The sequence below is a fragment of the Martes martes genome (assembly GCF_963455335.1).
Source record: "Martes martes genome assembly, chromosome: 13".
Classification (NCBI taxonomy): Eukaryota; Metazoa; Chordata; class Mammalia; order Carnivora; family Mustelidae; genus Martes; species Martes martes.
The window spans coordinates 58970248-58995526 of NC_137901.1; the positions used below are offsets into that span (position 1 = coordinate 58970248).

Below are 25279 nucleotides of genomic sequence, written 5' to 3' on the forward strand. Positions count from 1 at the left end.
ACCTCCCAGCAGGGAGGGTCCAGGATGTGAGTTCTTCTAGTGTCACCGTGTATACATGGATACCTCCTGAGGTGGCCAAGCTGTGATGGGGTAGCTTCGATTGTTAGAAAGTTCTTCATATCCCACTGAAACTTACCAGAGCTTTTGTCAACTTGTCTTTTTTCTTTAATTTAATTTTTTTTCAGTGTTCCAAAATTCATTGTTTATGCACCACAACCAGTGCTCCATGCAATATGTGCCTTTCTTAACTTGTCTTAAACTCTGTTATCTTGAGCCTTACAAATAAATTCAGACATTTCCTCTATTTCCCAGTATTGCAAATAGTTACAAATGGGTATTGTTTTTGCCTCCTTCCATTTTTTTCTACGTCAGGCAGAACAATTCTTGTCTTTCTTTCTAGTCTTCTTCATTTGTCATGATTTCCAGATCCTTTGTCACCATGATTGTTACCCTCAAAGTTCCTTTGGTAGAATAGCTCTCATATCTCTCATATTCTGTCATTTTTTAAAAAAGATTTTATTTCTTTATTTGGCACAGAGAGAGAGAGCACAAGTAGGCAGAGTGGCAGGCAGAGGGAAAGGGAGAAGCAGATTCTCTGCTGAGCAGGATGCCAATGCTGGGCTCAATCCCAGGACCATGGGATCATGACCTGAGCCAAAGGCAGCCACTTAATTTACTAAGCCACCCAGGCAGCCCACCATTTTCTGACGTTTTAACAGCTTTTCTGCTCCTTAAAAATCAGTACAAGCTCTATGAGTTTAAGTTTACTGCCAGCCCTATCTCCTTCACTCCCACAAACCCCATAAACACGGGGCCCGCAGGTCAGTGGGCCCCTGCCCTGTGAAGCTGAAATTCCCAGAAGCAGCAACAGAACATACTAGAAAGTATATATAGACTAGAGGAAACTTTTCCAAAGAGAGTATTATGGAGAAGAGAAAAAAAAGACATTTTATACCACCTCAGCTAATTATCGTTGAGCAGTCCTGTTGCTATTATTCAACAGACTCCTGTTTCAGATGTTAAACTTGTGAAAAAATCCAATAAATAACAGTAATTCTATCCATATTTAAATCTTAATATTCAATCTAACAGAATAAGCAAATATTTGCCATTCAATTTCCTCTGTACAAAGAAGTCATATCATCCTGTCGCTCATCAAAGAATGAGTCAGAGGGTGAGCCTGAGTCCAAGCCACCTGACCTCACTTTTCTCTACCGTACCACATTCCCTTCTGCTCCCCAATGAGCCATTTAAGAATTATTGGGTCACACAGCAATGTATCATTTCTTCTTTTTAAAAATAACTACAATATACATTTGCCAAAAGGGGAAGACATCTGGACGCTATTGCTGACTAAAGGCAACAGTGAGTCCAAAATTCCCAAGTCCAGGGGGTGGAAACCAATGGGACACTTAAAGATCCTCACTGTTTCTGCCCCCCTGTCTCCCTTTATTTGGCTACAAAACTCTCAGAGGTTCACATTAATCTCATAACCAGCCTGGATGGAAGGGACACAAAAAGGGATCAGGCATTTTTCTGGCTTACTTTTTCGGACTCCCGCCAACATTTCAGGATGAATATGTGAGCATAGATATCCTCCACACAGATCCAGCTGGAAAGGCTCAAGGTCGTGTCTGTCCACACCCAGTCCATCACAGCCCTCAGCTCCGTCAGAAAGGGAACGAGGCGGAACCTGCCAGAAGCCACATCTTGTTAGATAGTTGTGGGGTGGCCCCCATCACCCTCTCAACCCCAGGAGCTCATGTAGTTCTCTGTCGGCTTAGCCCTATGACTCAGAGACAATTCTCAGGGTGACCCTTAAGGTAAAATGCAACTGGGAATTACAACCTCTTTCCGTCATGAGTCAATGTATAAATTAGTATTGCACATTCATTTTTCAATTTTTTTCCTTTTGTTGATGGTCTTAACAAATTAGGATTCCCTTTTTATTTTTTTCTTTAAAAATTCTTTTTATTTATTCAGGAAAGAGGGTGAGAGAGAGCAGAAGTGGTGGGTGGAAGGGCAGAGGGAGAGGGAGAAGCAGACTGCCCATCGAGCAGGGACTCGATGCCAGGACCCTGGGATCATGACCTGAGCCGGAGGCAGATGCTTAACTGACTGAGTCACCCAGGTGCCCCAGGATTAATTTTTAAATACGTTTGAAGGTGTCCTCTCCAGTTTTTCTCACCAAAGCTTTGTAGTTTTCATTGTACAAATCTTTTTGATTAAATTTATCTCTGAATATTTCATTGTTTTTGGTGATGTTGTGAATGAGATCATTTTCTTTGTCCCCCCCACCCCACGATATTTTGTTTTTAGCATATGGAAACACCACTGATTTCTGGGTGTTGATTTTACAGCCTGCAAATTTGTACTGAATTCATTGATTACTTTCAATTACTGGTTGAGTCTTTAGGATTTTCTATATTTAAGAACATATCTTCTGCAAAAAAACTCCACAATTTTACTCTTTTATACATTTGCTTATGAAAATTTGCTGGTCAGAGGATTATTGAACATTGGGTTTTGCTGCTGAATGAGCTAGGAAAAGTTAGGTAGCTGGTGCCTGAAAGATGAAGACAAGTGATTGCTGTTAGAGGGAGCAGGACATGTGTTTGGTGGCACACGGTAGAGCCCACAAGGTGGACTTAGTTGGTGCCCAAGTTTAATAAGATTCTGGCTTTGCTTCTTGTATTTAGGAATGGGTTGGCCTGGACTCCTCTTGGGTCTGGAGGCTGTTCCTTGTTTCTTGACTAACGCAGAGCTTCTCTCTGGCCAGAGAACCCAGGTGCACCTCAGGGCCTCTCCCTAGGCCACTCAGCTCTGCCAAGTGAACACTAATCCAACACCTGGAAGAAATACCAGGCCATCCTCAGACCAACACTAAGTGACTCACTGAGCATGCTCAATAGCTCTTCTGTGACTACGTCACCATCCCTAGGTCTGGTACAACCGAGAAACCAGCAGTGCCATGAGCAGCTTGGCCTTTTATGCTGTGGTACAATTTCCAAGGGAACAGAGAGGAGCTACTACCAAAGAAATCCTCAACAAAGAGCCGATATGCTTCGTTTGAGTAGCTAACTTACTATCAGGAACAAGCAAGTCATGTGGCATTTAGTTTGACGCTAGGTGGAATAAATGGCCCTTGTCAATGGAGGCACTTATTGTAAACACAAAATCCCAACGGTATTTTGAAAGAGTCCAGATTCCAAATTTCTGTTCCATTGTGCCCAGAAATATATTAATACTTAAAGATCATGTATCCCTATTTTTCATCCTGAAATATTACCACAGTAATGACTCAGGATACAGCACTAGAACGTTAAGCCATGTGGCTGAGTCTAGAACGATATACTGGCCAGGTGTGTGTCAATTATCTACAGAAATTTATTTAAAGAGGCATATCTGTCTTTTGCCGAACATCATGAAGAGTTCTGTCATGTTCCATATTGCTATGTCAGCGTTCTGCACCTTCCTGTTTCTTCCTGAGGAAAACAACTGCCTTTCTCTTGCCAGCCTCCCCTCTGTGAGTGAGTCTGGCAATACAGAGTGTCCTTCCTTACCCTTGAAACAAGAAGAGGTTGACATAATTGTAGCTCTTGGTGAGGAAGTTTCCAAGGACTCGTGTTGGGTAGCCACAACGGATTTGGTAGGCAGACAACCCGAAGTAAACGCATTTCACAAAGTACCAAAGCTGAGCAACCAGGTTCTGGCTGAACTTCCTAAAATGTAAAAACACAGGAAAGTGAAATAATGGTACAACAGCACATCAGTTTAGGATTAAAAAAAAGAAAAGCCTAATTGACCTTTTGGCGCTTAGAGTCAACTCAACCAATTGTAAGGAATCCTCTGTACATAGATCACTTCAAAGGCAAAAAGTAAGGTAAGAAAATCTAATAATTAAAAAAAAATATATAAATGGTACCTCCAATGTATTAGTGCATTATTCAGTTTTTTAGACCATAATTAAATTCATTTATTTTTAAGCAAATTTATTAATATTTTCTCCCAACATGGAAGATGCTGCTTCCATGTTCCAAATTAAAGCTCATCAAAAAATGCATTTTTTATGACAAAGGACCCATAAGTGGAAGATGTAGGAGAAAGTATTCTGAGAAGTGAATTACCTCCTACCCCCCGTTTTTTTGTTTGTTCTTGTTTTTGTTTTAGCTACATATATAGAGAGAGATAGGTCATGGATTAACAAAGTTTCAAAACCCAGATGTGGGTTCCAGTAGTGTACTCCTCAAGACGTCATGCTCAAGACATCCGTGACTTTATTTGAAGGTTTTCCCTACCTCTGAAAATCTGTTTCCATGATCTAACATTCTTTTCTTAATGATGTCTCCAACAAGAAAGATCGTAGTCCCTTCTCGTGGGGAATAATTGATGAAGAGACCCACAGTGCTGGACAGTTCATAAATGCTAGGATAAGTTGGAGGAAAAACTTGGTGGAACTAAATTTCACACCAGAAACAAATCTGAAACACTTTTCAAAGGATGGTGAGCCACAGGACCATTTTTAACTTTGGATTAAGTCAGAATTCTACAAGAGTATTAAACATGGTCAATACATGTTTGAAAGGAAATGAAACATAAGACTTTTGACTTGGCAAGTATTAGCTAGGTATCATTTTCCCTGGGTTTAAAACTAAGAGCAGCACTTAAAGTTTTTAAATTTTTTTTTTAAGATTTTTTATATGTTTATTTGACAGACAGATCACAAGTAGGCAGAGAGGCAGGCAGAGAGAGAGAGAGGAGGAAGCAGGCTCCCTGCTGAGCAGAGAGCCCGATGCGGGGCTCGATCCCAGGACCCTGAGACCATGACCTGAGCCAAAGGCAGAGGCCCAACCCAATGAGCCACCCAGGCGCCCCAGCACTTAAAGTTTTTTACACATGTAGTGTATTACTCTTTGTATTTTGGATTTGTCTTGTTAACTTTTAATTTTGACATTAGAAGAAGACATGTGTTTTTTTTTTTTTAGCTGAAAATAGCTATTTATTTGACCAGATCTAAGAATCATCCAGGAATGCATGAATCTTTGTGTCCCACGGGCCTGGGAACCTCCAGGTAGATCTCAATACATAGAAATCTCAAAAATATTGCTTATAAGTGTCTCTGCTGTGAAGAAACCAGCTTTGGTATTTCAGTTCCTAATAAATTAGAAATATTTGACCATGATCTAGCGCTTGACAAGCTATTAATAAATACATCAGATACTTTACAGAGAGCCCATCTCAACCATCCCTTTCCTCTTCCTTTCTGGGGCTGTATCTATTGGTATATAGTAGGAAAGAACATTCTTTTAACTCTGCAGGGAAATGCCCTTGGCTTTTACAAATAATTTGTACAATAACTGCATGAGAAAAAACTCTATATTTATCAAAATTATAATCAAAGACTTAAAACTGTATTGTCTTCTCATCCTTATAAAAGGACCAACCCATATTGTGATGAGCACTGGGTGTTGTATGTTCAGTGTTGAATCACTAAATTGTATACCCAAAACTCATTTTACACTGTATGTAAACTAGCTGGAATTTAAATAAAAACAAAAACAAACAAACAAACCTTTCCCTTCCTACAACTTTAAAATGAATCAAGCTGGAATAAATCATAGTTATCTGTAGTTACTGAAGTAATTGTGTCAGATCTAATTAAGGACATTAAGCTTGTCCCATATTGAAAGACCTATTTCTTCGGTGGTCTCTCCATGTTTTATTGCTGGAGGCTGGAGTCATGCCTTACTCATCTCTCCATTGCCCGCAGCACCGGCCACACAGGGCTTTGTAGACTGTAGGCACCTAATGAAAGTCTGTGCACTAAATCATGTGCATATACACAAGAAATGCCATTTTTTTCAGATTAATTATTCAAAACAGCAGAGCTTCCTGATGCTCAATATTATAACCAGTAGCCATAATTTTTTTCCGTATGGTTTAGAACATTCCAATGTGTACTTTCCCTTGCTCTTTTCCTGTTTTGAAAGGATTTAGACAATATGACTATCAATGAATGTTTTCTTTTGCACAATAATGAATTAAGTTTTCAGTAACAATATCTGGAGAAAAAATGAATTTGGGATGTTAACAAGTGATGGCAGCACAGGGCTTGAAATGTTATGAATGTCTGCTGTCACAGACATGCTGGCAATGAAGACTCAAGGCTCACCAATCCTAACATATTTTGAATTAAATATCCAAAAATAAAGATAGGGCAATCCTTTGCATTAGGAACGACCATTGAGGTGAGGCCATGAGATGAGACAGAAATGATCTCTGCGGCCATTCTCAAAAAATGCTTATAGCAGCTTTATCTGTAGTTGTCAAAGAAGTAAAAACAACTTGGGCACCTGGGTGACTTAGTTGGTTAAGCATCTGCCTTTGGCTCAGGTCATGATCCTGGAGTCCCGGGACTGAGTCCCACATCAGGCTCCTTGCTCAGCAGGGAGTCTGTTTCTCCCTCTGACGCTCCTTCCTCATGTTCTCTGTCTCTCATTCCCTCTCTCTCTCTCTCAAATAAATAAATAAAATCTTTAAAAAAGGAAGTAAAAACAACCCAAATGTCCTTAAACTTTTCTATATTTAAACACTCTTTGGAACATTTATATGATAGAATATTGCTGACCAACAAAAAATAATTGAGTACTGACACGGGCCACAACAGGGATGAATATCAAATACACTATGCCAAGTGGAAACAGCCAGGCTTCAAGGCCATGGAACATGTGATTCCATTCATACGACATTCTGGGAAAGGCAAAATTGTAACAGAACAGAAAATGCATGTCCCAGAAGCTAGACGTGAGGGAGAAGTGTCCTACGATGGACAAGAAGAGTTTCTGGATGATGGAACTGTTTGATAACTTTCTAAGTTTTTATTACTTTAAAAATTGAGATATTATTGCTATACAACATTATATTAGTTTTAGGTGTACAGCTGCAGTCAAACTTTTAGTATTATTCATAGTGCCTCAATCCATGGAAGCCACTGTGTGGTCCTTCCCACAAGGGGCGAGGTCTCTGCCTTATTCACAGGGGTGTCATGCCCCTTTTCACCTGGTCTACTGCCCTGGACATAGCAGGTGCTCAATAAATGAAAAATTGAATTGATCACGCAATTCAATATGCACAAAAGAAGTTTTCATTCATTCAGTCATTTTAACAAACATTCCAGCTCTGTTTGGTTTGGAAGGTATTATTGCTTAATCCCCGGAACCTATGGATATGTCATGTTTCATGGCAAAGAAGACTTTATACTTGAGATTGGTGAAGGTCTTCAAGGTAGAGAGAGTGCCTGGGTTATTCAGGTGGGCTGAATCTAGATAATGAACCCTTGAAGGGAGAAATCTTTCTCAGCTGTGCTCAGAAGCAGCCAAGATGGCAGAGGAATGCTCAGAGTGATGCAGTGAGGAGAGGACTCCATGCACTGAGGTTGCCTTTGAAGACTAAGGTGGGGCCATGAGCCAAGGAAGACATCTCCAGAAACTGGAGCAGGCAAGTAAAGGGATTCTCCCCCAGAGACTTTATTTTTTTGTTATTTTATTTTATTTTTTAAAGACATTATGTATTTATTTGAGAGAGAGTGAGTGTGAGAGAGCGAGCAGAAATAGAGACAGAGGAGAAGCAGGCTCCCAATTGAGCAGGGAGCCTGATGTGGGTCTTGATCCCAGGACCCTGGGCTCATGACCTGAGCTGAAGGTAGTCACTTAACCAATCGAGCCATCCCGGCGACCCACCCGAGGGCCTTTAGAAAGGAATGCAGCCCTGCCAACACCTTGATTTTAGTCTAGTGAGACCTGTATCAGACGTCTGGCCTACACAACTTTAAGGTGATAAATTCATTTTGTTTTAAGCCCTTAGTTGGTGGTAATTTGTTACAGCATCAATAAGGAACTCATACAAGTGGGAACGGCCCAACTTTTTAGTGATTTGATCCTGCTAAAGGATTCTCTAGGACTTCGCCATTGCCATGGTCCTGGAAGCATCAGTCTTTGTTGAGGACTCTTCTATCGAGACAGGGCAAGACCGATGTTCTGGAGCTCTCTTCTGGGTGTGAAAAAATTAAATTCTTTTCATAAGTGCATAACGAATAGTAGGTTATATTATGATAACAAAACTGCTTGGAAGTGAGTATAGGATGCTCCCCATGGGAGGAGAGGTGTAGCATACAATTGGGTCAAGAGGTCTGTGATTGGGATCTGGTCTCACTAGTAGCTAGCTGAGTGACTTTGGGAGACCCTCTTCTGTTTGGTTTCACCCACCTTCATCTGTAGAATTAGTAGGTCTAGAACTATTTTAAAGGTCTCTTTCACTCTGAAATTAAGAGTTTCTAGGAAGGCGGATGGAGAATGTGTGTTGATGTTTTCAAATGTCACAGAAATAATCAACATTCATCATCCAACTACCATGGGTGTTGAATGTGGTTTATTTAGGAAATCACATTTATTCTGTTTTAAAGACTAACAAATAAGATCCACAATGTTCTCATGAACACATTCTAGTATTTTGACAAAAAAGTTTGCCTTAATCTGAATCATTTTTATCAGTCAACCTATGTTCACTCTCCCCATACACAGTGTGGCATGAGAAACTTACTGGGCTGTTGGTAGTCTTCTGGGGGAAAAAATCCTTTCTTTACCTAGTTCTACTTCAGACTCATGGAAAAGTATCCTAATTCCATTCTTCCTTTTAAAATATTTGCATTGCCACTAAAATAAAAGGGTCAGAGCCTAGCCCCCTGGGTGAGAGCAGACATGTAGCTCCAACGTTGTCAGAAGAGATCTGAATTTCCTTGTTAGGAATGACATCTGAGTCAAGTTATGGAGCACATAAGTGAGAGAAGTTTTCATTACTTTCTAGTCACACTTTGGAAAAGCATTAGCCAGCCCGACTGGCTTGTTATTCATGAGGCTTGGCCAGGAATGACCCTTGAGTTATGATAAAAAGATCAATTTTCCTGTTAATGTGAAGACTTTTAGTAATATGTTAATTAAATAGATTATTATTATTATTATTATTACATTATAGGGGTGCTCCCACATCCTCTAGTGCTGACTTTTTGCTCCCATTACCTGCCATTTATACTAGTCCCCCTTGTTTCTTTTCTATCCACTGACCCACTCATTTGCTCATGCATTAAGCACCGGCTTGGTCCCAAGTAGTGTTTCCAGTGGAGGCAGCCTGGAAAATCTAAAGAGTGAGGAAGAAGAGTGGGTTGGTTGTGGGTCAGAAGAGCAGCGAGCCTCCTTTGAGGTGCAGGAGAATGTGGTGCCCTCTAGTAACTAAAGAGGTTCAATATGGCTGGAGCTTAGATTTCAAGGAGACAGAGGGAAAGGCAGGAGCCAGCCACTTCCAAGGATCTCACTAGCCCTTTCCCCATTGACCTTTAGTCTCCTCTTTTTATGTGCCTCTCCCACTCTGACCTCATCTCTAGTGCATCTTAACCAGCACCAATAGCTTTACTAACAATGGCAGCATCATGGCGTCATGGAGATGAACGCTTCCCTCTCCTACCCTCTTCCTATCAGGTGCTTTCCAAACACTGTCACGTTGCTGCTTACAACTACCCTATGTGGCAGACACTACTGTCCTCTGCCACCCACCACCCCTCTATATTTTCTTTTACTAAATGGTCTCCATTTTTTTTCATCCACTATTCATATGACATAGTCTGATATCCTCTCATCCTCTTAGGAATGCCCCAGTTCATCTCTGTCTACTAAGGTATGGAGACAATGACAATGGGAGAATCCTGGTTTACTCAGATCTCTCCTCTCATTCTGAATATCCTATTTCCATGAATACATATGGACATGCAATAAAATGCTTTTGAGGAATCAGTTCACATTTTGGAGTCACACTGAATTTAATGCTGATGAAGACCTCTCACTTTTCCAACCCATGGTGCTGTTCTGTCATGCCTCCGTCTGTACCTGGTGATTTTGTTGTGGCCATGCCTATGGGATGATAACCTGGAATATATTTGCATTATAGTGCGTGCACGTCTCCAGCTCCCACCTTACCTCTCAGTCACACCAGGCAGGATGAAGAACATCCAGAAATGAATTCCAAACACAAGAATGACCTGAAAAATGACCTTTCCCAGTACAGTCTTCCTCAGGTATAGGGCTCGGTCCACCACCATGGTTCCAAACTGAATGAGGACCATCACCAAAAACGGCCCAGGAACCTGGTCCTCCGACAGTGAAGAGGTTATGTCTGCTGCTGCTGAGTGTTTCTGGTAAGGAAACAACAGGTTCACCCATGAGTGGCATTTCACAGGACAGTATACCTCTTACTCATTGGACGTGTGGCGGCCTTTGTCCCCAACCTACCCCGAAGGCCCAGAAGCCAAAGACGATGATGACAAAGTCAACAGTGTCAGCCAGGAACATGAGCACATACACGTCGGTCACAGCACTGTAGTCTGGGTGGATGAGGTCATAGAAGAACTGTCTGATGGGCACATATATTTGCAGAGTCCTGCAAAACAGAGACCCCCAGCACTTTCTTCAGGAAGGGTGGATGGGAGGAATGACCAGATACTGCCATCATTCCATTCCTCTGCATCCCTCTTTCCAAGCAGGTCACACCTCCCTCTTCAGGCTCAGCAGAGTCGTCTACAGGGGGCTCCTGCTCTAACAGAGAGCATAGACAAATTCCTTGCCAAGGAAGGCACTCTAGCCCTCTTTGCTGATGAGACCACAGGTCTCTTCTCATGCTTGAAACATAACAGTGGTCTCAGGTCTCAAGGGGGGGTGGTTTGTCACCCGATTCAATGACTCCCTCTCTGGGAGCCCCTAAGCATGCTCCCTAGTTCTCTGTGTTTTGTTTCCTCTACTGGAAAACTGGGGTAAGAAGCAGACCTGAGACTCAGAGATGGGATGAGAATTGTATGGGGCTACATGGTGGTGCTTAGACCTGGAGTCTGACCTGAACACCAGGAACACATTAGGTAGCCCCTGCTCTTCTCCTGTTTGGGTCCTGTGCCCCTCCTTGTTGCCAGGTGGTGCCTTGGGCTTTTGACTGCACCTTGTTCTGTCCAGCCTCTGCCTTCAATTCAAGGCCATGTTCAGTTTGAATGGCCCACCTGGTCTCGGAGCCCACATTCAGGGCTATCCCTCCAGAACCTCCTCCATTCCTGTGGCTCATCTGCTGCCCTATGTCCCTGGCACTTGGACATGGGATGGTTGAGCATTTTGCTGGAGACCAGCTATGTGAAATAAGAACTTAGTTTCCACTCTCTTGGTTGAGAGTGTTTCTCTAAGTCCCTTCCAACTTTGACATCATACCTCTGTCTGTCTGGTTGGGCTTTAGCATGATGATGCTTGGGAAATCCTGAACCAGGAATCCTGAAATCATTTATTCTATTCAAATAGGAAAACTGTGCTTATAAACATAATGGATATAAAAATGAATCACACTGAAAATTGATTTTTAAAAACAACACATCCCCTCAGACCTGTTAGAATGGTTATCATCAGAAAGATAAGAAATAACAGGTGTTGGTGAGGATGTGGAAAGAAGGGAACTCTCGTGCACTGTTGGTAAGAATGTAAATTGGGGCAGTCATGGTAGAAAACAATATGGAGGCTCCCCCTAAAATTCAAAACAGAGCTACCGTATGAGACAGCAATTCCACTTCTGGGTATTTATCTGAAGGAAACGAAAACTACTAACTCAGAAAGATGTCTGCACCCCAGGTTCAGTGCAGCATTATTTACAATAGCCAAGATAGGGAAGCCGCCTAAGTGTCCATTGATGGATAAATGGAAAACAAAAATGTGTATACACACACACACACACAAACAATGGCATACATTGAAATATATATATTATACATGGAACAAGTCAGAGCTATCAGATAACATATGATCTCGCTAATATATGGAATCTAAAGAAAAATCAAAATCAAAAATCCATACTCATAAATACAGAGAACAAATTGGTTGTTGCCAGAGTGGGGGATGGGCAAATGGGTGAAGGGGGTCAAAGCAGATAACCTTCCAGTTATGAAATAAGTTAGTCCTGAGCTGTAATGTGCAGCATGGTGACAACAGTTAATTAATCCTGTACTGTACATTAATCTTAAATAGTCTCATCATAAGAAAAAAAATTTGTGACTATATGTGGTGATGCATGGTAGCTAGACTATTGTGGTGATCATTCCCCAGCATATGCATACACTGAATCATTATGTTGTACCCCTGAACTTAACCTGATATTATATATCAGTTATATCTCCATTAAGAACAACAGGATAACTGGTCATTTTCTTCTGCCTTAAGCAGATGATGTCTGCGATATGAAAAGTAACTTCTCTGCCCTTTTTGTCCTGGTTTACATCAAACAATTGATACCAGCTTCCTGGCCCTAAAATAAAACACCCCACGCAAGTGTGTTCAGGCACTCACTTCTTTATGGTAAATGCTTTTGCTTTGGTTAAATGTTCTTGAAGCTTTTCCATATAAAGTTCCCTTTTGCTTTTCTGCTTGATGCTTAAAACACTGCTTCCTTTTTGACTGCTGTTCCTTGTGCTTGTGCTGCCTAGAAATACAAAGAAACCAAGATGTCCTGAGTTATGGGTTTGTTGACATAAGAACCACAGAAACCCCTGGGACCCCCAGGGCAGAGGGATGTCGTGAAGTGGATTTAGAGGGTGCGCAGACACAGGTGTCTGTAAGAACAGTGACTAAGGATTTGGAACCTGCAGTTTCACCTCTGCCTCCCCAGTGAAATGCATCTGTGGGCTTCTACACCCAACACCCGCTCTTTCTGGGGTTGTTATGGGATCTTTATCCCTGGAAGAAAGAGACTGGAAGAAGGGACCCCAGGTTGTGGGGTTTCCAGATTGGGTCTGTGACCCAAGCCTTTTTCATATCTAGATTTCTCTAACTGCAAAATGAATATTGGACGACTGCCAGTGTCTGCCTGAAAAGCGTATTCTGAAGATGGATAGGCAGGTGTTTGGAAAGCTTCAGGCAGGAGCACTATACATACAAAAACCCACTTTCTCCAAGAGTAGCAACTGTTGGGGCTGTCTATCTGCTAGTGATACTCACTAGTTCATAAGAAATGAATGAGAGTATAAACAGATAGTTTTGTTAAAAGTTCCCTTGATTAAATGTAAAAATATTTTCAAAATGAATTGTGCTTTATAGCATTTTGGACACACCCAGCAGAATTCTCTGGATATGACTTAAAAATTAGCACGTGCCCAGATGGGCAGTGTCCTGGCACCTTTGCACAACTACCTGAAGTCTTTGTCCTGGGAAGGAATCAGACATTTTGAAGAATGAAGTGACCGTCCCAGGTCACACAGCTGAGACAGGATCTGAACTCACGTCTGTCTGATTTCAAAGTACTTCCTTCTCGTATCACATGTCTCTTTGACAGCACCCAGTAAACCCCTTTACTGGAGACCCAGATCGCTAGTACCAGAAGAACCAGAAAACTCAGGAGTTACTCTAGCCTAAAGATATCTTGTGACAGATACCTCTTTGGGACCTATTAGAAGAAAAGCTGGATCTGGGGGATATCTGGGAGCTGCTTCCCGATCTCTTCCTCCGGATGGCGGAAGGCTGCTCTGGGAAGGACACGTGTACCGACTCTGCCGACGCAGCCAGGTTGATGGATTTCAGAGAATCGGAGGAGGCTCTCCTGCCACGACTGAGGGAGAGCTCATCATCTGACTCTTCCTTGTCCGTGCCACTGTCGGTGATGTCATCTTCATCCCACAAGCCATGGCACTGAGAAAGCATAAGGGACAACTCAGGGGAGCGTTCCAAGGGAGGCGGCTACATTCTTCCCTACAGTATTGCATCCCCCATGATTAGAAAGCCAAATGTGAGGTACGGTGACTGTAGTTGGTGACACCGTATTATATAACTGACATGTGCTGAGTTAGAATTTAAATGTTCTCACCAAATAAATAAATAAATAAATAGGGGCGCCTGGGTGGCTCAGTGGGTTAAAGCCTCTGCCTTCAGCTCAGGTCATGGTCCCAGGGTCCTGGGAACCTGCTTCCCCCTCTCTCCCTGCCTGCCTCTCTGCCTACTTGTGATCTTTGTCTGTCAAATAAATAAATAAAATCTTAAAAAAAAATACATAAATAAATACATAAATAAAGGAAAAGACCAAAAAACACAGATACATATGGGAGGTGATGGGATTCCATGGAAGGGATCCTTTCACAGTGTCTTTGTAAATCACATCACAGCAGGGTACACTTCGAATATACTATAATTTTTTGTCATTCATACTGCAGTAAAGTGGAGAAAAGAGTAGAAAACCAATGGATTCTAAGAAAGCTTTTTATCTAGATGTTTATGATGGTCGCAGTAGAAGGGGAATGAGAGAGTCTAGATCATAAGAGTATGGCTCATTAACTGACATGGAGGTAGATAATGTTTGGAAGATGGAGTAAAGGTGAAATTAGAATCACTTGACATGTTCCTGAGTGAAAACACTTCCTAGAACATCCTTCTCTGTGCTTACAAGTAGCATTTTAAACATCAGTGGGTGAATCTACTCCCATGGCCCCATGTTCACCAAGTATCTATACTTGAATAATGATGCTTCCCTCCGTCAACATACACAGTAAGATGTGAACCCCTGGATCACACATGGCTGAGTCAGGAACAGCACTGCAAATGCTTTACCCAAAAAATATTGGTCCTCATATTAGACAGGCATTATCATGCACTCTGCAGAGTCTGGATTTTGCTTCAAAGAATAAGCAAAGTGGCCTGGTAGGACAGATAGGAGGAAGGACAGCAGAAGAGGCTGAGAAAAACCAGGGACCTTGCTGGTGCAAGATGCTACCTGGATAGAAAATTCCCCTTCCAAGGAACTTCCTGCTTCAGCTCAAAGCCACCCAGTGAGCCCACTGTCTTCTGGGTTCCCAGACTGCCAAGCTATGCATTTATTCCCTAAGACCTTGCCCAGTCCTCCCTCTGACACAGGCTATAGAGGACAAGAGCTCCAGGCCAATTTGCCAAAATTCAGTTCGTCAAAAAATAACTTGGAAAATGATCAATTCATTAAGAGAAAAAGTCATCTAATTTACAGACATCTTAAATATATTTAAATACATTATTTCCAAAAGTTATTCAATGGATGCTCTTATAAACACAGCAAACATTCTAGATTTTCATAATGGGAATTTTCAACTTCTATTAATTTCTTTTAAATCATTTTAAAAGTTGCTTCTTCTTTTGCCAACATTTGAACATACTTAGATTCTTTTACTACTTTCGTAGTAGCATATTTGTTAGTGAACTCTTCCAATTATTTATAAAATTTCTAGAAACTCATACCAAATAGGATAGTTTTAACTGCTTTTGAAATTTCCATATGGTTGGAGTTGTTTGGTTTCCATAGCATTGTTTAATAGGTTTGCAAAGCTGTAGGGTAGTTTTGTCTTCTTATGAAAAGATCTGTCATTCCAAAAACTATTTTTCATTTCATTAGCCAAAATTTTAGCATAATAGTACCTCAAATACATTCATCATAAATATGAAATATTCTAAGAAGAAATCAGAGTAAGTATATCAATATGAAACACCAACATTTTGCTTATTGTATGCTTTAAGTATACAATTATAACTGTTAAACCATTCAAATATTAGTAAAAAGGCAGCACAAATGTCCAAATATTTATAAAAATTTTAAATTTTTTTAATTTTTAACTTTAAAAAATTTTTTTAGAAAGAGAGTGAGCAGCAGGGGAGGGGCACAGGGAGAGGGACAGAATCTTTAGCAGGCTCCATGTTCCACTCAGAGCCAAATACAGGACTCAATCTCATGACCTTGAGATCATGACCTGAGCTCAAATCAAGAGTTGGACGCTTGACCAACTGAGCCACCCAGGCGCTCCCACAAATTTTTAAAACGATGCACAAAAGGATATAGCAAGTTGCAAGGGAGTTCTGAAGTGACCAGATTTATACGGTCATGTCTTTTTTTTTTTTTTTTTAATTGAGGTAAAATTGACATACAACATAATGCCACCATGTCTTAAATGCAAAAATTTAAACTTCAATTTCTAGAACTAAGATAATGATGTTACTATATTTGTTAATATATTCAGAACAAGAATTAGTAAACCGTATGAATTCAGATAATTTATCAGAAGAACTGGAAATTTTAGGCAAATTCAATTCTGGCTAACCGGTTTCCTTGGATAACATACCTTTGCAAACCCACCACTCTCCTGTGACCCAGGTAAGGCTCCCCCTGAGTGGAAGGTTAGGGACTAGCACATTTTGCAAGATGGTGAAGACAGAGTTAAGATCCTGACCAAGCAATATGCAGAGGAAGCCCAGTTTGAAATAGCATACTGAGTAGGACAGAAGTCGAACACACTGTTACATATGTCTGTGTGTGTGTGTGTGTGTGTGTGTGTGTGTGTGTGTGTGTATTAACTTATGTCAGCTTGTTCTAAAAAAGAACTAATAGGGCACCTGGGTGGTTCAGTTGTTAAGCGTCTGCCTTTGGCTCAGGGTCCTGGGATCAAACCCAGCATTGGGCTCCCTCCTCAGCAGGAAGCCTGCTTCTCCCTCTCCCACTCCCTTGCTTGTGTTCCTTCTCTCGCTGTGTCTCTCCCTATAAAATAACTAAACAAAATCTTTAATAAACAGAAATGCATAAAGATACTACTTGATAAAATGAAATTGAAATATTTTCTGAAAAGAGACAAGGTTAAAATAAGAGGTGGAAGTAAAGTAGTGACAATTGGCACATTTATACATAAAATGTATATTATGCAGCAATTTCTAATTTTTAGAGTTGAGCAGTATATTTGAAAGCTTAGCTTATAGTTCACAGTGTACAAGAAGAAAGACACACGTGGTTTTTTCAGGGGGATGACAAGAGTTGCTGACTCTGAGACAGGCCATCCTGTAGATAGGTCTTCCCAGAGTAGTGTAATGAATGGTTTTCTCAAAAAGCTTAGAAGAAGCACAGCTCTGGGCTTCACTCAGCCATTTAATGTATGGTCTCTCACTGAAGCTAATAGTTTCATGGCAAGAAGTATCAAACAAAAGCAATTCTACTAAAAGAAGGTAGGCAGAAGTTGGACTTGAGATGAGAGGCAATATGACACTTCCTAAACTGTAGCTCTCTTATGTTCTGGCTTAAACAAGGAGCAGAATTTAGTGTAATAGGCATGAAGATTTTTCACACCATCCAAGCAATTCCCACAAATATGGATTAAGTAGGATATGTTCATAATAGAAGTAGAAATATGGGGGAATTTTCTCCCAAATTTGTAACAAGTTCCATTATTGAGCACATCGCGTTAGAGAAAATGTCCACTAAATGAACACAACTGTTAAAAAAAAGAAAAAGAGCATACAAGTAGATGCACTCATTGGCCCCCTGGCCTCATGACCAATCCTAATGTTCAGGTTCTCCAGGAATATCACAGGTGGCTGCAATTATCAACATGTGCTGGTCAGGTGTTCATGGGCCGTACCTTCAAAATTGACCGATGGAAGAAAAGAGCCAGGAGCTGGATGAGATCATAAAGGACATAACCTTCTTTCTTTTCCACTCCTATGATATTAGGTGGGTGGTAAGGTTTATCTTTGTTCAATTCCACATTCTTGTTCCAGGGAAAGAACCCAAATTGGAAGAAATACTTGACCACAATTGCCACCTACACACAGATGATGGAAATTAAAAAAAAAAAAAAATTACTCCTTTTAAAAAATGGTTATATATGAAAAACAGTGATATAAAAAATTAAAATATCATTTTATAGTTTTGATGATAAGAATGAATAAAATTATGTGGAATAATAACATTATCATTCTCACGTGGACTTTAGACCAAGAGTAGTATTTTACTCTCACTAGTGCCTCTCATTGCACATACACGGGGCCCCATCAGGTTACCCATGACACCTACTTAAATGACTTTCTCTACTTTTGAAGAGTTGGCTAATTTATACTGATTTAATGAGATATTTATATAATTATTCAGTTATTAAAAATGGTAATGAGGAAAAGCTTGAACAAAAAGAAGTTTATATTTTATGTATTGCTTTAATTTGTCATCCTTCTGAGCATCTCAGGTAGTTTTGAGGCCTATTTTCACTTTCCTCTGACCTCTTTCTTCTCACCATTTTATTGCTCTCTGGAAGTTCTCCTCAAGAAGAAATAAAAGTAAATAAAACAAAAACTTGCCAGTTATGGTGACTAGTTCAGGGTATAAATGTTGCAGAGAGGCTGTTTGCGATAAAGACACATGAGAAAATTGATGTGCCTCATTTAAGCATACCTCTAACATTTGCGTCAGCAGAGGTTAATTGCAATAGATGCAATTCATCAATAAAAATATTTTAAAAGTCCTCTTTTGACCTAGAGTTTAGTTTTACCTCTTCTCCTGTCTCTCTCCTTCTTACAGTCAAGCTTCTGCAAAAAAACAGTCCTACGCTCCTTATCGTGCTGAGCAGCACCGCCATATCCCGGATGGCAGAGCAGAAATCTGAATATCACATTGCCTTCCCCATTCTCACTCACACCCCAAACTCTTTCAGTCACTTACTAAAACTTCTCATTTACTCACTCATCTTAGCCTCATCGCCGTTGGGTAAGTTCATATCCTATGACCTCTCACCCAGATAGTTAAGACAGATTCCTAGCTGGTCTCCATGCCTTCACTTTCATTTTGTGTAAAGATAAGCATGTCTGAGTCATGCCTCTGTCCAAATATTTCCATACCAAGAGGAGAAAGTCCTGAGCATAAACTGTGTTGACATTCCTGAGATCCTGCTACTGTGCTGTTCACTCACAGCCTGTTTACCAGCCCTCACAAGCCACCTGTCATTCCTGGCACACGCCAGAATATCTTATGCCTTTGTTTCTTTGCATGGGTTATTCCCAATGACTTGTAGCTCCCTTTGCTTTCCATCCTTTGGTGACCTTACATTCATCCCTTAAGACTCAGGTCTAAGATGCCTTCTGCTGATAAATGGCCATGATAGCCTCCTCCCTGTACCCATTAAGCTGCATGAGGCACAGTATCCATCGTTTTTTGTATACTCTAATGCAGTTTTGTGTCATATTATAGGGCAGTTATTTGTTTACAACATATTTTGCCACATTGGTCTGTGAGCCATTGAGAAACAGAAAACAACTTAAAAAAAAAAAAACTTATTGTCCTTTTCTCATGCCTAGCACAGTTCTAGGATTTTGGCACATAGTCTAAGTTGTAGAGTGAATTAACACCAACTTAATTTTCCACTTCCTCACTCCTCGGTGTGATGGAGAAAATGGAGAACCCAGTTTAACTTAATAAAGAAGATTTTATTTTATGATGAAAGCTACATTTAATTAGCTCTTGTTCCCTTTTCTAAGTTCTTAGTACCTGCTCTTCTTCCACTTCTAGGTTAGAAACTCCCTCACTCAGAGGTGTTAGAGAGAACAGACCCATTCCCCAATGGGGAGTCATTTATGCCCCAGATCACAAAGTGATGTAGTGGAAGTAATACTTGAAAGTGATTATTTTGACAAGAGTGTGATGGACAGCCTACTTAAAATAATAGACACAAATTTGGTTTTGCATCTTTTATTTTTATAAGCATTTAAATATATTTAAATAATTATTATGGAAAAGAGATACATGATTGTTTAAACTGATGCTTTTGAGATGATTTGACAAATAACTTTGTTTCATTTTATTGAACTACCTATAAACCAACACAATTTCTAGAATCTAAGTGTACGTCCATCTTGCGTTCTTTCCTTTAAGAAGCAATTATAGTATCATCGTTAGCAAAAACTTTCCCTTATGAGCCAGGTAAGAAAATCAGTCTTCTTCACAGATCTCAAACACAAAGAACTACAATAACCCAAGGCACAAAGTCTATCAAGTCTCCCATTTTATTCCCAGTTTTATTGTTGTTAAGGGAATTTGTGATCTTGTATATATTTAATGGGGGAAGGATTGAAAAGCAGGTTTAGACAATTGGGAAGACTGTCTCCTGTCCCTTCACATTTGATGGAAATAAGGTATCTTACCCTTGTGTCATTCAGATTTTTAGGTACGTGCTTATATGGCTTTGTGTTTAGGTGTGTGGACACTGGCTTTTAGGCTTAAAAATGGGAAATATACCTGTTGTACTAAATATACCAAATATACCTGTTATACCAAATATACCTGTTGTACCAAACTATATTCACAATGATTACTGTATTATATAATTCAGTGTCCATTCACTGGACATCCACCAGCACCAGGCACCATGCTTAATTCTGCATAACACATTATCTCAGTGGCTAATATCACAGGATGCGTGAGCAGATTTCAAAAGCCTACCCCACCCTTTGCCAGCTGGGTAACTCTGGTGAATTATTGAGTCTCACTAAAGCTGTTTCCTTCTCTGTTAAGTGGAATGACAGTAGCACCTATCTTGTGTGAGGTGTGTAATGTGAAAAGATACACAGTTGCTAGCATTAAACTGCTGTGAGTAATAATTGCGTGCCTATCTAAGAGCATCCATCTAGCTGAATGTCCTATTTAAACTGTCCTGGAGACAGGGCAGACAAGAGTGAGTGCCAGAAGTGATTTCCAGGAAGGTTTTACCCCAAGCTTACCTCCGTGTAGACAATGGCCATCATCCAGAATCGTCTACTGGGTCTGGGGACAGACAGCATGGCCCAGAGGAAGATCAGAATGGGGAGCACAAGGGTGATCATGGAGGCAGAGACCATGTGGTTGAGTATGATCACAAAATAGCACACCATTTCTGAGCGCGCCACAAGAGTGTTGTACATGGCGTAGAACAACAGCAAGAACCGGGGCTGGCCAACATAGAACTTCTCAGACTCTTCAAGCTCGTCATCATGGAACATCCTGTTAAAATAAACAACATCATACGACATGGGTCTTCATGTCTCCAAATTACTGATTTCCACCTTGCATGATCCCTCCCCAACGACCCACCTTCCCATGTTCCCCAGATTTCCGGTGGAGTCAACCTAATAGTCTATTACAAAAAGAAATGTGTGCACAAGTGTCTACTCTGGGCGGCTTTTGCTAGTTCTATCATTCTATGATGGAAGCACCCAACCCCGGGTCTCCGTGCTTGATCATCTAGGTGGATGGTTTTCCGTGGAAGTTTCTCTATCTCCAAGCACAGCGGACAGAGAGGCCCTCGCAGGCTCTTACTTGTTCAGCAGCAGCTCGCTGGCCGTCAGCTCATGAGTCAGGGGCGGTAAGATGCTGGACTCCAGCCTGTCCGAGCGGCTGTCGTCGGGGCTCACGGCCATGTGGCTCTGGCCTGCAGAGTCATCCCGCGAGCCAAAGGACAGGCGCTCGAAGCTGACCGCCTTGCTGTAGGACGGCGGGGCCTCCACGTCCCCGTCTTCGGTGGAGTACTGCGGCAGCTCGGCGTCCGGGGTGAGGCCGACTTCTGAGGCCTCCGACACCTCAGAGGCCTCCTCCGGCCCCATGTCCGCTGTGGCCTCCCCGCCCTGGTCGGCGTCTCCGGCCGCCGCCTCGTCGTCCTGCTCGGCCTCCACCTCTGCTATAGTCTCCGTGGTCCCCTGGCGCGAGTACAACATGGTGCACTGCGTGGGCTCGCTGTCCGGAGAGAGGGACGGCACACACCCGGTCTTAGTATCCTCCGGACTCTCAAGACACCTTCTCAGTGCTCCCCAATAAAAACATTAAGAGAAAATTAAATACCCCATCTCCCCACCCCCACCCCAAGGCTGCATTCCACCTGCTTTATTCCTTCAGGATATCCCAGTCTGGTCTGCAGAGCCTGCAGACTGCAGGCTCTTAAATGCAAAAGCCGACAGGGCTCACACATCATCGTCGAAAACCTGAGCGAGTCCCATGACATGGCTCCTCAGTTGCTAAACCCACCTATGAACAGAGGTTGTCTGAATTGGGTCAGGACTCACAGCCATGGGTTCTGGTGTTTATTTCCAAATCAAGACAGAGTTAGCAGAGCACACCTAGCATTCTATTAAAGGAGGTGCCCATGGAAACAGGAAGCCTTGCCAGCCTGGGTCTGTGGGTGTTGGTGGGGAGGTACTCTACTCTCAGTTCTACACAACAGGTCCACCCCTACCCATAAGGGGAGGCTAGGCACGATAAAACATTGGCTAAATTAAACAACGGCATACTTTATGGAAAAAAGTGGCATTCTTGTTGAATATCTCTTCCTCCTCCCTATTTTCCCATCCTTTGCCTTTTTCATACTGGGGCTTATCACATTTGACTGAAGTTTCACCATCTCTCCAGCTCCCAGCCATCCCACACTGGGTTCCTTGCCTGGCACATGCAAACACCCCTATTTTCTTCTCCCCAGTGCCGTGGACCCTTAGCCCTTCTCCCTTTGAACAACGGTTGGCTTCAACCCAGGGTGTACTCCTGCTCTCGCCACCTCCCCTCCCCCAAAGACTTCAATTTATTTTCTTCTACCTGTTCCCCCAGGAGTATTCATTCTCTCTAAGCTTCCCTACATAGCTTCATCTTCTGTTTTTGGCGACCTGTCTATCTCTCCTGTATCTTTCCTTCTTTAGTCCTTGATCTCCTCACTTTCTCTGTCAAGTCCCTGCTGGAGACTTTGGAAATGAAAATACAACAGCCATGCCAGGGAAATTCATGGTATGCCTGTTTTTATTGTCCACATCAGCCCACCAAAGGGGAGAAGGGTAAAGATGTTCTGGAGTTGTGGAATCTGGTGGATATAGAGCCATACTGCATTAGACTATGAAATTGTACTGTTATTTGAATGACATATCATGAACAGCTAGGGTCCACAAACACTGAGATTCTCAAATACACAGATTGTACCCATTTTTCTTGTCATAGACACCAGTGTAGACATGTCAATAAGTGAGTGGATGGATGTATGGGTGGGTAGATGGATGGATGGATGACTAGACCTTGGCAGAGCCCTTTGTGACATCCCGAGACTGAAGGACATTTGTGTGAGCCCTTGGTGCCCACTCATGTGTTTAATGTTCCCAGGACCTTGGCCTTCAGTATGGATACCACATAGAAAGCTCTTAGAATGTCAAGACAAACTGGATTTTTTTTCTAGGACTTACCTCCATTAAACAGCCTCGTAGGAAGGTCATGAAATTGATCACCCAAGACAGTTTTCAGAGCAGTAGAGCCAACCCTACATCAAGTCTAACTTCCAATTGGACTTTAACCAATTACAAACATGCTTTTTATGGTTTTGGATCAGGTCTGGCCCTGAAGGGATTCAGCAAGTCCCGGGACCTTCAAGACTCAACCAAGTGGAGTAGAATAGCATGGGCCTGCCAGGGGATACCTTAAACGGCCAAGGCATTCCCATCAATGCCAGGCTCTAGCATACTGCAGCACTGTATTAAGATATACAGGTGCCAACAAAAATAAGTTAACACCCCTCTGATTTACCACTATGTACAGTCAAAATTGGAATTTGTCTTGGACTGGGTTATTTTGGTGTCAGGATGAACATAATATAGCTGATGTTTCTGTGCCTCCGTGGGCCATTCTAAAAGGCAATTCCAGAAAGAACTTTTGGACCATATATACGTAATTTCATTTCTGAATTATTATGCTTTTATGGTAGGATCTAATGAGACAACTCAAGCCCAAAGCAATACATGTTACTGTGTACAAAGTTGATCTATTCTACTGCATTGTAATATTCTTGTCTAAAACCCATGGCAAAATATATTCTAACTTTTACAGAATTATTATTATCAATGAAAATGGACTACTAATGGCATAATTTTTTTTTCTATTGCAGGTATCTTTCCTGACACATTTCCCCCCATGAGGACTACCTACATGAGCTCTCAATCAAGGAGGAAGCATGCTTATTTCTTTAAAAATGAAAAGTGCAAAATACTTACAAAATGGAGGACAATGTTTATGATTAGGATTTTTAAGAAACTCCTAACAGACAAAAACTGAAGAGCGGTTAGTTTCAGAGAATACCATCCTGGGACTGAGCAGTTATGTCCCAGAATGAGGGGCAGTGATGCTTTGGTGAGTCATGCAAATTCTTAACATAAAAGTTAAAAACAAAAACAAAAAAACCAAACACACATCACAAGAACTTGTATTTGCAATGACATGAAAGGGAACAAGTGAGAAAATTCTGGAACAAAGCATGCACGAGTTAAGCACCTTGATGCTAAACTGCCACTGTCAGCTGATGAGGAGGACATATCCATGCTGAACATTTTACGAAGCCTAGGTCGAGCACGCTCACTTGTTTTAGGAACAGTTTCTGGTCCATCTAAATCATCAAGGGTAGACTGCCTTGAGAACAGCATGGTTGCTTCGGTGTAGCAGCTAGCAGCGCAAACAGTCACAGAGACACAGGGTTAAAACACCAGTGGTACATCAGTTTACACACGGATCAGTCGACCAGTACACTGCCATGCAGCAAACCACACGTGACACCAACAGTGCTGACGCCGAGCACCACAGCGGGGCTCACGGGAGGGAAGTCAGGAGGGTCCCGTTTGGCCGGAGGATAAGACACAGCGGTTCTCGATTGGCCAAAATGTATGGGCGGGGTGATAAGTCATGAATAGTCCCCTCTCCGGGTGGGGCGGGGAACGGGAATAATGACAAGTCCCAACATGCCTTGCGCAGAGCAGAATTCACACTTTATAACTTTGTAACTGAGCTTTTTGCTGTTTTCATTAAAGAAGATATGTTTTATTTGGAGCTCCCCATCCTGAGTTCCTTGAAAGCATTTTGTAACCCAATTGCGGAAGCAGAAATATCTGCCCGTGTAAAATGTATACAGACCGCTTCAATGTTTTAAAAGTAAGTCTCCAACAATGAGAGAGGGAAGCTCAGAAATAACCACACGGAACTGAATTGTCCACCCCGTTTTCTGAGTGGTATTCAGTTAAGCCAAACTAGATGCCTTGCGTGGAGAAAGAGATGCTGGTTTGATACACAACCAGATATAAACCAACATCTGAGAAAAAAAGAAAGAAAGAAATAAAGAAAGAAAATGGTACAAAGAAAATAACAGAGGAAGTCTAGCGATGGCAGGGTCATTTTGTCTGTTAACTTCTCATTTTGCCTAATGATTTTTTTTTTTCTTCTGGATCATGTTTTAGGTCTTGGCAGATGTCACTAGGGCGAGAACCCACTGGCTAAAATCCTCATGATGCCCCCACAGAGCAACAATCGGGGAGGGAATGGTGGCAGATTCAGGCCTGAGGACTGCATGAGCTACAAGAGGAGAAGAAGCAGACAGAGTTACCATGTAGGCATCATCTCAGTGCTGACGTAG

At 41.7% G+C, this 25279-nt stretch overlaps 1 protein-coding gene across 4 annotated transcripts in view; it reads right to left on the reverse strand.

Moving 5' to 3' along the window:
- The window catches only part of PIEZO2 (piezo type mechanosensitive ion channel component 2), a gene marked incomplete at its 5' end in the record, with an annotated part of 454715 nt that overhangs the window by 12967 nt on the left and 416469 nt on the right, over nucleotides 1–25279 (reverse strand). For 2 of the 4 annotated variants that reach the window (XM_080822187.1, XM_080822186.1), the window contains 10 exons: nucleotides 1546–1693; nucleotides 3564–3722; nucleotides 10026–10240; nucleotides 10338–10485; nucleotides 12417–12549; nucleotides 13499–13751; nucleotides 17480–17662; nucleotides 20604–20862; nucleotides 21178–21591; nucleotides 24151–24318. In XM_080822187.1, coding sequence (XP_080678313.1) covers nucleotides 1546–1693; nucleotides 3564–3722; nucleotides 10026–10240; nucleotides 10338–10485; nucleotides 12417–12549; nucleotides 13499–13751; nucleotides 17480–17662; nucleotides 20604–20862; nucleotides 21178–21591; nucleotides 24151–24318 — 2080 coding nt within the window. The remainder of the gene's footprint in view (nucleotides 1–1545; nucleotides 1694–3563; nucleotides 3723–10025; nucleotides 10241–10337; nucleotides 10486–12416; nucleotides 12550–13498; nucleotides 13752–17479; nucleotides 17663–20603; nucleotides 20863–21177; nucleotides 21592–24150; nucleotides 24319–25279) is intronic. The other 2 variants (XM_080822189.1, XM_080822188.1) reach the window with 1 other exon arrangement.